The 12,587-nt window shown below is 51.5% G+C and overlaps 1 protein-coding gene across 4 annotated transcripts in view; it reads left to right on the top strand.

The window, feature by feature from the left end:
• MMD (monocyte to macrophage differentiation associated) overlaps nucleotides 1-12,587 on the top strand; it is a 46,165-nt gene that overhangs the window by 7,509 nt on the left and 26,069 nt on the right. The window contains exons 1-2 of one of the 4 annotated variants that reach the window (XM_046902026.1): nucleotides 6,220-6,351; nucleotides 7,933-7,993. The exons of 1 other annotated variant lie outside the window; for it this stretch is intronic. Coding sequence is in view for 1 of the 3 variants with exons in the window: in XM_015279872.3 (XP_015135358.2) it covers nucleotides 11,153-11,403 (251 nt within the window). In the remaining 2 variants the exon portion in view is untranslated. Of the gene's footprint in view, nucleotides 1-6,219; nucleotides 6,352-6,948; nucleotides 7,994-11,152; nucleotides 11,404-12,587 lie in introns of those variants that run through there. 2 more of the 4 variants (XM_015279872.3, XM_046902027.1) reach the window with 2 other exon arrangements.

Raw genomic sequence — 12,587 nt, 5'->3', positions numbered from 1 at the left:
GTGCACTAAATGGCAAATCACGGCTTTGTGCTTAACTGCCTTCCCGTGGGACATGGAAAAGGAACATCAGAAAAGAAACCAAAAGTGAAACCTCAGTGCTTCTCGAGAAGCCTCTTTGTTCCTTGTAACTGAAAGAAGGAGAAAAGGAAAGTCCACAGCGACTTAATCAGAACTAAGAGGGGCTGGAGAAGGAAAGGGGGCTCTGGTGGGGATGTTTGGAGCTGGAGGATGCCTGCAGGTTCCTGTGGAAGGGCTTGGGTCTCCCTAGACTTTGCTGCTCAGTGGGTCTGAGAGCAGCGAGGTGCCCAGCCTTTCCCTTGCTTTCCTGGTCTAACTGATGCTCATTCAACTCTCCTGAACTCAGCTTGCTCTGTTGGCTGGGTGCTGGTTCCTGAGCAGCGCCAGGGCAGTTGGAGAGGATTTGTTGTATTAGCAGCTATAAATCACGGCCCTGCGCTGAGCCGGCTCCGCTCCCGGCTCCTTCCCTCTTCAGTCTGGAAAAACAGATGGTTGTCATCCTCCCCCTGCATCTGTGGGGATGCACCATGAATTACACGGGTGTGTGCTCCTCAGGGTGTGTGGGAAATCCAGGCGTGCTCAGCTTTCGCGTTGTATGAGATGTGACAGGAATTCAGACCTCACTTTCTGCAGAGGGGAGAAAAATAGCGGCTATTTGCTGCTGTTTGGCAGATGCTGGAGGGGGGTGGGCACCTGGTCCAGTGCAAAGAGCCTCCCGTTGGGCTGCGGTGCTGGGAGTGCGGCTCCTGCAGAAGTTGTAGCACGAATAACTCGTTTCAGCACTTCATTTGGCTACGAACTCCTCTGGAGCTGGCTCCAGTCTGGCTCTTAATGAGCTGAGAGGACTTGAGGTCTTCTGCGCCCAGGCTTAACGTTCACCAGAAATTCAGCTTTATTTTTTTGCTGTGCTTTGTATGAGGGAAGCAGAGACACGACTGAGGCAAGAAGCTGAATTCTTCCTCAGGGAGATTATCTGCAATGGTGCAGAGCCTGTGGGACCTCATCCTGGGGACGGGGATGGAATGCTGCTGTGACTGAGATCCGAGGGGCGGTGGGGACAGCTGGAGCCCATCTCCTTCCACCTGGCGTGGATGCGGTGCCGCAAGTTCTTAATGTTGGCCCACGGGCTTTGATGAGGTTACTGCAATAGTGACTCACTTGGCAGATGGACACAGTCCATGAGTCACCCTGAATCACATCCGCTGCATCTCGGGGTGCATTGCTGCTCTTGAAGCCTTTGATGTGAGCTGTATGTCTGATTCCTTGGAAACTGCTTCCCCTAATTAAATCAAAGGAAAAGCATCATTGGAGCTCAAAGACCCAATTAGCAGGAAAAGCAAACTCCAGCTCTGAGCATTTAAACCCATTTCTGGCAGGACACGCTGAGCTCTGCTTTGTCAGCCAGGAGTTTCCAAAGGGCACTGACTGCTGCAAACGGCATAACGTTGCTGATCATGAGAACTCCTGCAAATATCTTGTGGAGCTGGGCAGAGATGGGCAGAGGAGCTCAGGTGCTGCAGGGCTGCATCTTGGTGGGGTCAGCAATGGGGGGGCTGAGTGCTGCTCCTGAGTGTGCGCTCATTGATGAGCACAAACAAAAGGGAAGATTCTCCTCCTGCAGATCCTGGGCCTGTTAAATCCCCTTCCACCACCTTTGGTGCGTGACCTGGTGAACCCAGAGAGGTTCTTTCATCTCCTGTCGCAACAAATGGGTGAACAAAAGTTGAACCAGTATAAAGAAAAGTGTTTGCTGTGAAAGAGAAGTGGAAGATTTGCTGCCAGTAAGCAAAGGAAAACAAAACCAAATGGGCTGAACCTTTGCTGGAGAGCAGAAAAACAGTCCTCTGCATTCCTACCAGCAGGGCAGAGGTGTTGGGGGTGAGCTGTGTGGGTTGTGTGCTGTCCCCAGTGCCTGCAGAGATCACTCCCTATGGGTATATCTGTGGTGCTGTGCAAATGAGGGCAGGGAAGGTATCCTGCTTGAGTTTGCAGCCCTGATACACACGCACACACGTTATTTCTTTCTCTTCTCAGCACTCTCCCATTGCCACCAGTTAAACATGTTAACCAAGGGTGCTGCAGGTGGGTTTGTTGTGGATCTGGGATCCCAGAGAGGGCCCTCAGGGCTGCAAGGGGCCCTACCTGCTGTTGCTATTGGTTGGTAATGATGCTGATATCTTGATTTCTGTGTGGACGTGCACAGCTGTGCCCATCCCATGCAGCATCTGATGGCAGGCAGGGGAGGACTTGTCCTTTGTGGGCATCTCTGCATCCTCACTGTGTGTTGGTGGGATCCTGGATGTGTCCCTTCTGCTGTGGGTTGGGGCAGCTGTGTCAGTCCAGCTCTGTATGTGGTCACATTTATCCCAGTGTCAGTGTGTTTGCAGAGCTGATGTCAAAGCAAAATGCAGGCTGGGTGCTAATGGCTGCTGTCATCTACCCAGGGACAAGTGCACGTGGTTTGGCTGCAGAAGTTGTTTTTATAAATATGCATGGAGTTATGGAATCACTCAAACATTATTTTTTTTATTTATTAAATATTTGCAAAGTTTCCTGCTGTCCAAGTGGCAGTGCTGCAAGTTTGGCCTTTCCTGGGTTAAAAGGACTGGGTGCATAGCACAGGATCCCATGTGTTTGTGGTTGTTGAGTTCAGCATTTTGGTGTGTGTTTTTGGAGGAGTGATTCATGTGTTTTTGCTCAGGGCTCACTCCATTCCAGCAGGCCAGCAATGATATGGGCTTAGTTCTGTGACTCCCACTTTGCTAATCCAAGCCCAGAACTAAGGGTGGCTCCGGTCCGGCTTCCAAATTAAGTGAAATGGTCTAAAACTGAAGCTGAGGGCTTTGTGGGAATACAGACCTCCTTTTAAACCACTCTCACTCCATCATTTATCTTCTCTTTCTCAAAAGAATGAGAAAGAAATTTCTTTTTTTTCTTTAAATGGGCGTCAAATACCAGAAAACTGCTGATGAAACCTGGTGAAATACTGCCATTGCAGAGGGGTTTTTGGATTCCCCTTTGATCCCTCACACTTCCCCAAAGCCCACAGGGATGCTCCGTCAGCAGCAACTTCTAAAGGGTGCCCAGAGCTCAGATGGGAGATGTCAATGCTCAAGGAAGAGCTCTGATCTGTCCTGGGGGTGTGATCAAGCCTTTGGGGTCCCACCCCGAGGACAGTGGTGACTTCAGCCCAATTCAGTGGAAGGGGAATCCTCTTGCTGCCATGCAGGCTGCTGTGTTTGGGGAGCAGCACTCCCTGCAGCGGCAGCAGGCAGCACCGCTGGCACAACACTTCATTTCCATTGCACGTTTCTGAGCGCCTCCGAAACCCAGCGCTGCTCCGTCTGTGTGCGTGAACTGAACATCTGGGAAAGGTTAGGGTCAAGCATATAAATGGGGGAAGCACAGCACATTTCATTAAAATGCTCAATCTGTGACGTCAATTGAACCGATTCAGCCCCTCTGCGTTGCAGTCGGGGAACCATTAACTTTATCCAGTGGAGAATGTTTATATGGAAAATGTGAGGCCAGGAAGTTTCTCTTGATTGTGACATTAAGGCTATCAAAGGAGCTCATGCTTTTTATTTTTTCATATATATATGTGCTGCTTTTCCGCCCCGTTGCTGTAACAGCAGCCACGTCCCTGCCCCTGGAGCTGCCATTTGCCCCCTTCTCACCAGCCCTTCCCTTTGCACCCTTAGGTGCTGCTGAGCTGTTCTGGGTTCTCCTATCTCACAGGCAGCTTCCTACAACACATGCACGGGCGGGCTGTGCTCCAAAATACACTTGGAAGAATTAAGGTTAGGTTTAGGTGTGCAATAGAAAATAGTTTCCATGGGAACAAAACTTCAACTCTTTCAGTTCTGCAAAAAACAGTGAAGATGGCATGTACAAAGAGCAGCCCCACGTGTCAGGGGATGGGTGTGCGATGCTCCACTGTGCCTGGAGAGCATTTGCTGCTCTGCTGAGAGAAGCATTTGAGGCGTGCAGTGCAGGCTGTGTGGGCACTGAGCTCCTGCAGTGTGGGTCCCTTCATTTGAGCATCGTTCTCCTCTTTGCCATTCCCTTCTGGCTGTTTTCTTACCATCTGCTTCCAAGAAGGGGGTTTCATCCCATGTTTTAAATCCTGGGTGTATATTTCTGTCATATATTTTCCTGCAATGCTCATCTCCTCAAGAGATGGCCCAATCTCTCTCCCCATCACCTCGGCAGTGTTCATCATGGGTGAGCTCAGCCTGGGGCTCCTTGGAGAAAGGCCTCGGAGTGAACCCTTCCTCTTTGGGAAGGGGCTCTCTGCAGGTGGGCTTCTACTTTTTAAACTTGAAAGAGACTTTGTTTAACTTCTGAGCAGGCCCTTTGCTTTTGTTGACCTGCTCTCAGGGACACGGACCAGCTGGGAAAACAAGAGAGCCATCAAAGCTTTGGTGTCTGCTGAAGACATGGCAGAAATTATGAGGAAAAATGGGTTCCTTGCTGTGCAGTTGGGTGGTCCTATGGAGCCCACATGTCGGGCTGGGTCCTGTGAAACTTACCTTACTTCTGAGCACCCATATCTCCCTAGCAAGATAAGGCATCTCATTTACATCCTCTCATGTCCCAGGACTTCCAAAATCCACACAGCGCTGCTTTAGAACTGCACTTTGTGAAGCAGCAGGACGGGGTGGCTGCTGGTGGCTGCCTGGGCTGTTGGGTTTGTGGCACCTGAAGAAGTTTGCACCCCTGATCTGAGCAGGGCCCTTCAGCAGGGCTGTGTGAGCAGCTCGCCCTGCTGTGAAGCTCAGGCAGCAGTTTGCTGAGGCAAAGCACGAAGCTGCTTTTCAAAGCTGTGTATGTGAGGCTCTGTAGGTCACAATGCAGGACGGGTCAGCCAATGTGCTGTTTAAAAAGCATTACAGTATTCAAAATGAAAACACTTCTTTTTTTTTTTCCTCCTTTGGATCATGGCAGTCAACTGAAGTGCTTCCAGACCAACTGTTTGAAACTGGATATTCAATTTCTCTTGTGGCGTTTAGCACTGGGTCTCCGTGTTGTTGGAACATCAACAATGAAAAGAGGCCAATCCTTACAAGGTCAGAACGGTTTGCCAAGCTTCAGAATCTCATTTTCGTACTTTAATTGGCTGACCTGTCAGAATAAGCATGAAAACCCCTCTTGGCTGCTCACTGAGGCACCGCTCAGCACAGGGCAGCGCTGTGGTGAGGCAAAGGATTGTCATCATCCGTGCTATGGATGCACAGAAGTGTTACTGCTGCCATTTGTAGGGAGAAGCAACACGAGGTGTCAGTGCAAGGCTCAACCAGAACTGCGGCCATTAGGCTTCTTGGTTTTGTTTTCTAAACAAATCTTGTGTAAAACTCGAAGCAGTGCCTGATTTCAAAACAGGGCTGTCCTTGGGCAGAAGTTCACACAAATGGATCCACAGTTTCTGTGGGGTTTCGGGCAGCTGTGCTGTGCTCTGCAGTGCTGGGGAAGCTCAGGACAAGTTGTCGTTTCTTGTCATGCTTGTGAACGTTTTCGTGGTCTCCTTCACACAGCCCTGACTTCCACCTCTGCCCAGGGCTCTTTGCTCAGTGGAAGGAGACATTTCATGTGAGTTCAGCTGAGTTTTTGGGTGGGAGAGCTGACATGCGTTGACAGGAACAGACTGAAGCCGGGATGTTGTGAAATAATGGTAACGAGCTCTGCTGAATGACATCAAAACCTGACTGAAGCAAAGCCGAATGAGATATACAGAGAGCCAGAAGACAGATAGGAACCGCAGAGGAAGCCAAGGAGGAACAATGCAGCCATGATAAGATAGTGCCTGGGAGAAAACAATGCAAAAGTGACTGGGGCAGCAGAAAACCATGCCTGGTGCCAAGAAAGAAACCTGAGCAGTGTGGTAGCACTGACAGCCACATAGCGATGGTCTGAGCAAGAGGGAGAGCCCAAGGGTTGGGAGCGAGGCTGGAAGGAGACCAGAGGCCCAGACCTCCCAGCACAGGGGATGTGGTTCCCTCGTTGCTGAAGGTGGAAAGGCAGCTTTCTTCAAATTGCTTTTTATCTGAGGGAATACAAAATAAAAACATGGGTGTGGAAGAAGCAGAGAGAGGAAAAAAATATCCTGATGGTAAATGGAGTGGAAGTGGGCGAGGCAGGGGAACGGGATTCAGATCAGGCTGACACTGGTTATTTATTGCTGTTTGTATCCCCGTATCTTACATCTCAAGAGGAAGGCGAAGGCTTTGTCCGCCAGCGCTGTTATCTGCCGAGGGCGGCTGGCAGCAGCCGGGTTCCCATGGCTGAGTCCCTTTGGTGGAGGAGATGCTAGGCTGACCCTGTGCTGGCTTTGAGGTGGGTGATGGGAGCGCAGGGTACTCAGGTAGCAATGGGCTGCCGTCATGCTCAGCTGAACACTGGGGCATGTGAAGTCATTCAGAGAGGTTTGCAGTGAAGGGGAGATGATGCTGATGAGTTGTGAACATGATAGGGTGGCATGGTCCAAGGAGGCCGTCTCTGCTCAACAGAACACGTCAGCACGTGCATAGCTGTAAGCATCTAACAAGTCCTGAAGCCCTGACACAGGGCTGTGCTTAACCCTCTTCTCTTTTCCTGAATTAAACTCGCACCATAGCACCACTAACATGGAATCAGGGGCAGCAAAGCCAGTCTTGCTTTAATTTTCATATGTTTCCAGAAATTACTTGGCAAAACTGCTCTGTGTACTTTCACAGAAGAAATCTAGGACACAATTATTTGAATAGAGAGCTGTAAGTGATAAAAATCAGTTTGTACCGCAATATCTCCAGCCAAATGATTGACGTATGTGCTCCTGTCCTTCCACTGATGTAACTTTTCAATTTCCTGCTGATGTCTAAGCTTGATTTATTTATCCATTTATTGGGGTTTCACAAAGAGCAATAAGAGCTCGCCACTCGGGTCTCCTTTTTTGTCAGTTCAACCCTCTCAGTCCTCAGACTCTTCATTGTTCCTGCAAACAATGAGAAAGATGGAAAGAGCAGTTGTGAACAGCTGCCTTGTTACCCAGGTGTCTGACTGGTGCTGAGGAAGGCCTCTGCTCCCTGCAAGAGCTAAATTCAGGCACGTTCATATTTTTTGCTGCCCTCAAACACGTGATTTGCAGAGATGCCAGCAAAAGACTGAAAAATTAAAGCGAAGGAGGAAAGGTGTTTTGATAAACCTCATGGTTTTCTCTGGCTGCAATGCACAGGGAGCTCTGCATGATCGCTCCAACATGGCCCTGGAATAGTGATGTACCTCTTACAACCCACCCCATGGAAGTTTATGTGAGGCACACAGAAAGAGAGGTAAAAACCCACATTGCCCTATGGAGAGGTGTTTAGGTTTTTACCCCAGACCCCAAAGGCAAGTGGTGCACAGCACCGCTGAGAGTTGGACCCTTTGCTCTGGCAGCACAGCCAGCAGCCCCAGTTCAGCTGAACACGCATGCTGGAGCTGAACGCCATGCCCTGAAATCCACCTCCATTCTGCATAGCACGTGAGCAGTGCTGGGCACAGGGGGGGGAAGTGAGTTCTTGGCTAAACTGGTTTGTATGGCACAAAGGGGGAGCAGTGCACAGAGTGGGATAGCTTAGTGACCCAGTTTTGAATTTGATAGTAAATTCAACTGGGATAAGTAAAAGAAGAGGCACTGAATCTGCTACAACAGTATCCAAATAGTCTTGACTTTACCTCTGCATTATCTCGATCAGCTCTTGTGAAAAACACAGGGTGGGGTGGAAGGCAAAGCAAGCAAATCCAGCAGAAATGGGATCCTGCTGGAGCACTGCTCTATCCACATGTGACCCAGGAGAACTGCATTCAAAATCAAGCCTTTTAACTTTCCTCTTCCTGTGTGAAGTCATTTCAACGTTAATAATGACATAATTCCTTTTTCCCTTACTTCTCAAGCAGCCAAGGTCCCGTGGGCTGACTGAACAGCTTACAGCACGTTGGAGATTTGCCACAGTCTGAGGTTTGTGTATGCTTGCTATGCATTGCAAACAAGGTTGCTTTCTATCTGGTTGGATGGCAAGATCCTCTTGTTCTTGTTGGCTCTCACTGGGAGGTTACCTAGAGGTGGAAAAGAAGCACATGCCCTTTTCTCAGGTATTACTCCTCCATAGGCTCTCACCCTGTGGAGTAGCACAAATGCTCACTGTTGATATCAGCCCAGCTCTGTTGATAACAGAATAGCAGTTTGTCTGTTGTGAAGATTTGGACTGGTGTTTTAAAATTAAGCTTTACCTTTCACATCACATCTACCTTCCTGGCTAACAACACCATCAATTAAATGTTAAGCTATTTGATACCAAAGTTTGGCATCATTGGAGTTACATCCTACCCAGGATGACATTAAAAGCATCATGAGAGTGCTTGCTTTCCTGTGAGCCTCCTGGTTAGCTGCAGCTCTAACTCCACAGCCCCTTTGCCATCAATAAGCCTGGGCTTGCGCGCGTTCCTCAGTTGTAAAGTCAGTATTTTGCCTCCATCACCTACGTGCAAAGCTAAAATGTCACAGTGTGAACACGGATCCCTCTGGGATTTGCTTCATGCAGCACCAAGCAGAGCAGGGCTGATGCCAGCAGAGCCCGGCAGCAGGAGGGGGGGGCGCTGCTGGGGGCTGGGCGGTGGTGGATTGCTGGGCTGCATCTGCCACCTCCCGGCGGATCGTGCTGCTGAGATCCAACCCCTCCAGCTCAGACCTCCCTGCTGAGTCGATTTGCAGGTGAAGGAAATTAGACTGAAGTCAGCGTGCCGGCCTGGTGAGCGTAGGGTGGTCGTAACGTGCTTTTGGTGGCAGTGACGCTTTTGGGGATGGAGCTGAGGCAATGCAGGCAGTAGGTCTGAGCAGTATTTAGCACAGTAAGACTGAAATCCTTGTTTGGAGCTCCTGGCTTCTACCAGCAGCGCTCAGGCTGTGCCAGGCCAGATGGGAGTCCCAAAGCAGGGCGCTTGGCTGGCAACGTGCTGATTTTGGGGTCCCCGAAGGAAAGCACAGCCCACATGAGGGAGTCGTTCCGTGCATAGCAGCTATGGTGTTTTTCCTTCCTATCTTCCTCCTTGAATTTCTACTCCTCCACCAAGAGGAGCGTTATTGCGACCGTTTGCTAAAGCTGTAGAGATCCAATAGCTTTACAAATGGTGTGCACAAAGCGGGGAATGGATTAAACACGCTACTTCTACGTTTCCTGAGAGAGAGAGAGCAGCAAAACCCAATGGCCGACGGCCGACACAGCGCGCACTGCCCGCACTCCGCCCGGCGGTCTCAGCGCTCGGTCCGCGCGGCGCGCTGCCCCCTGGCGGCAACGGCAGCGACGCCGCTCCGGGGCTGAGCGGGGAGGGGCAGCAGCGCCCCCGTGCGGCCGTCTGGCGGCACTGCGCCCAGCAGTGCGCCCCGTCGGGGCTGTGCTCCGCGCTTTGGGCTCCCGGAGTTGCCGGGTTTGGCTCCCAGCGCGTTGTGCTTCTTTCCCCACCGCCCTCAGCTCTCGCAGCTCCTGAAGCCGCGGCCGCCAGCGTGAGGAGCCGATGGGTGCGAGCAGCTCGGGGCCCGCACGGGTGTGCCCGGCTGCTGGGACGCAGGAGGTCCCTCCGTCCCGGTACCCCATCTCGACCCGTCTGTGGTTCTGCACGAAACTCGCTGGGGCTGCCGTCAGCCGCGTTCCCCTCTGCCTTTGGGATTGAGGAGATTTATTTCCCGGGGGCTATTTTTAGCGATGACACCTCGGTTAAGCCAATCGTCCCCGCACTGACGGCTCCACACCGGGCGGCGCTTCTGAGGCGCACCGACGGGGCGCTGCGCAGCACGAGGCAGTGCCGCCCGCCCGGCCCTCCCCGGGAGCGCCGCTGCCCTTTGGGGGCTGTGCTGCGTCTCAGCCCTGGGATCTGCGCTGTGGGCTCTGCCAGCCGAAGGGCTCGTGGGGTCCCGTGGACTCCCTTTCCCAAGGCTTATCGCGCTCGTATCTGTTCCCTGATGGCAGAGAAGCTCTTTGCTGTTTTGGGGATAACCTCTGCTTCTCCGTGGAGTGTGAAGTCGCGTTGGTGCTACTCGGTGTCACCAAGTGCTCATCCTCACCGTGTAGGCTCCTCTCTAAGTGTGTCTCCTGCAATACCCGGTTTGTGCTCGTTTCTTCTGGATGCAGATCTGCCCAGAGCTAACAGGGCTGAGGAGCTGCTGTTGGCCTTGAGGCGGGCGCTGTGTGTCCGGGGCTGCGGCAGCCGCGTGGCCCCATGACATATTTCTTACTCACAGCTTAGACGTCCCGGATCCGATTCCCGCTGACATGTAAAGCCCTTTTCCACAGCTCCAGCAGCGCTAAGACGGTGACAGCCTAATCCCTTCCTAAAGCCCTCCTGTGCTGTAATGCTGATCAAAACCTTCGGGTTCTGTGTGGAAGAGGTGAGCGTGCTGACGTGGGGTCTGGGTGCTCAGCAGCATCGCCTTCTGCCCTTCCCCACGGCCTTCCTGCTGCTGCGCGCTGTGTTGTGGAGGAGGGATTGGGCTTCCATAGCGCAGGGCAGGGCAAAAAGTTGTTGGACTCAGAATCGGGCCAATTAGACTTTGAGAACAGTTACCTTGCAAGTGGTTTTCCTCCTCGTTTATCCCTGTACTCATTTACCAGTGAATGCTGTGGTTTTCTCCAGCCCGCAGCCGCAGTGAGCACATCTGGAGCCCAAACCCACCTTTAGGGGTGTTCTACAGAACGCCCTTTGAGGAGACCCAGTTTGGTGCCCACCTGTGGAAAGAGAGTCCCTGAATAATGGAGATGTTTTGCCGTCAATATAGCATTCAAATTTAGCTTCTGCCACTGCAGGCAACGCGGCATTAAATGAAGGAGCTTAAGTTATTAAACTGAGCTGCTTTAATCATCCAGTTCAGGGAAATCCATTGCTACAGGAGACCTGAGGATTAATGTATTTTTACCGCAAAGCCAATACATCTATTCTGATCAGTTAGCGGTCACTCACTCGTGCATATGAAACTTCACTGTCCGGGTTTGCACTCCATAGTATGGGATCAAATGGAGTTTTATTTGGAGATTGACCCTGTTACCTTGAATCTCATCATTCTGGTAGCTAGCTACGTGATTTTGCTCCTGGTTTTCCTGATCTCCTGCGTGCTCTACGACTGCAGGGGGAAGGATCCCAGCAAGGAGTATGCTCCCGAGGTCCCGGCCAGCAGCCAGCCCCCCATCCGGCTGGTGGTGATGCAGCAGGGCGCCCCGGGCACCCGCTGGGCAAAGGGGCTCGTCTCTGCCTACGAGACCTCCCCCGACCTGCAGGGGAAAAGGACTACTGTGGTGTGAGGGCCTCGTGCTCTGCCGACCCGCCTGCCTCGGCACCTCTGTTTACTCTCCGTTTGCAAAAGGATAACAAGTTCATGAGGTAAGCTGAGATGCCAATTTATTTGCTATGGGGTCGGGTGGATGGCTTCAGTTGTTGTGTTATTGAGCGGAGTTGTGTGCAGCCAGCACAGTTTGCATTGGGCTGGGATCTGTGCTACACCCCAGCCGTGCAGGTGACAAACTGGGGGTTGGTGGTGTGATGCTCTGCCACATACCGTGCTGAAACAACAATGCTGAATGCCTTGTTCTGTTTGTTCAGCACCGAAAAAGTGCAATTAACTGCAAGTTCCAGCTGCTCTTGGCAAAACTTGGCAGCGATTGAGCCTTCTCAGTGATAAGGGATCCCTGTGGTTCTGTGACTGTGTGCTCACGACTGTTTTCTTTGTTGGTGTGAGATGCTGTATGAAATGCCACAGCGAGGGCAGAAAGGTCCACAGTTCTCTGTCAAAGGTCATGGAAATATTGCAGTATCTGACACTGTGTGCTTATGTAATTCTGCAGACACAGACAGAGACTCGCAAGGCTATATTAATAAACACTTCAGATAGCAGAAATCTTCCAGGTGCATAACTTCCTCCGACAGCAAATGCCCCAAATTCTTGGCTTCCTGGATGTCAGTGGCAAAACTGCTGTTTTTGTCATGGTTGTGTTTTCTTGATGAAGCATCAGGTGGGGAGAAAGGGACCTGTGTGCAGGGAGCTGCTTCAGGAGCAGTATTGCTGCTAAGGGGACTTATCACTTGTGACAGAGCTGGTGGACTCTGCCCTGCAATGTTGAGCTCAAAGCAACAAATGACATTTCCTTCCTGATAGTTTTTATGTGCAGTTGGCAAAATCCCTTTCCAGATGAGACTGAGGTGCATCAGGACTTTGCCATCCCAATGGCGGGGGCTGGAATGGGTTTCATAAAGCTTTGCCTATAGCAGAACAGCATTGGTGTACTTGAAGCAGCAAGAGCCCTTGGGTACAGTGGGGAATTGCAAATGATCACAGTGTGTGGGTCTCTGATGCTGCCCTTGGCTTGTCTGGGCAGGGTTAGTGCAGGCAGATGGGCACTTACATGCTGAGCTTGCAGTTGGCTTTAGCAGCCTTCTAAAGTTATGTATGCCTGCTTCTGCATTACGAACTGCAAAGCCGATCCCACAAGCTGCCTTTGTACTTTCTGCATGGCAAAGCACTCAGCTGTGCCTCCTGCTCTGGCCCAGTGGCCGTGCTCTGCACAGGG

Source organism: Gallus gallus, chromosome 18 (assembly GCF_016699485.2).
Source record: "Gallus gallus isolate bGalGal1 chromosome 18, bGalGal1.mat.broiler.GRCg7b, whole genome shotgun sequence".
Classification (NCBI taxonomy): Eukaryota; Metazoa; Chordata; class Aves; order Galliformes; family Phasianidae; genus Gallus; species Gallus gallus.
The sequence above is the reverse complement of the archived record's forward strand: the minus strand, read 5'-3'. Positions and strand labels throughout refer to the sequence as shown.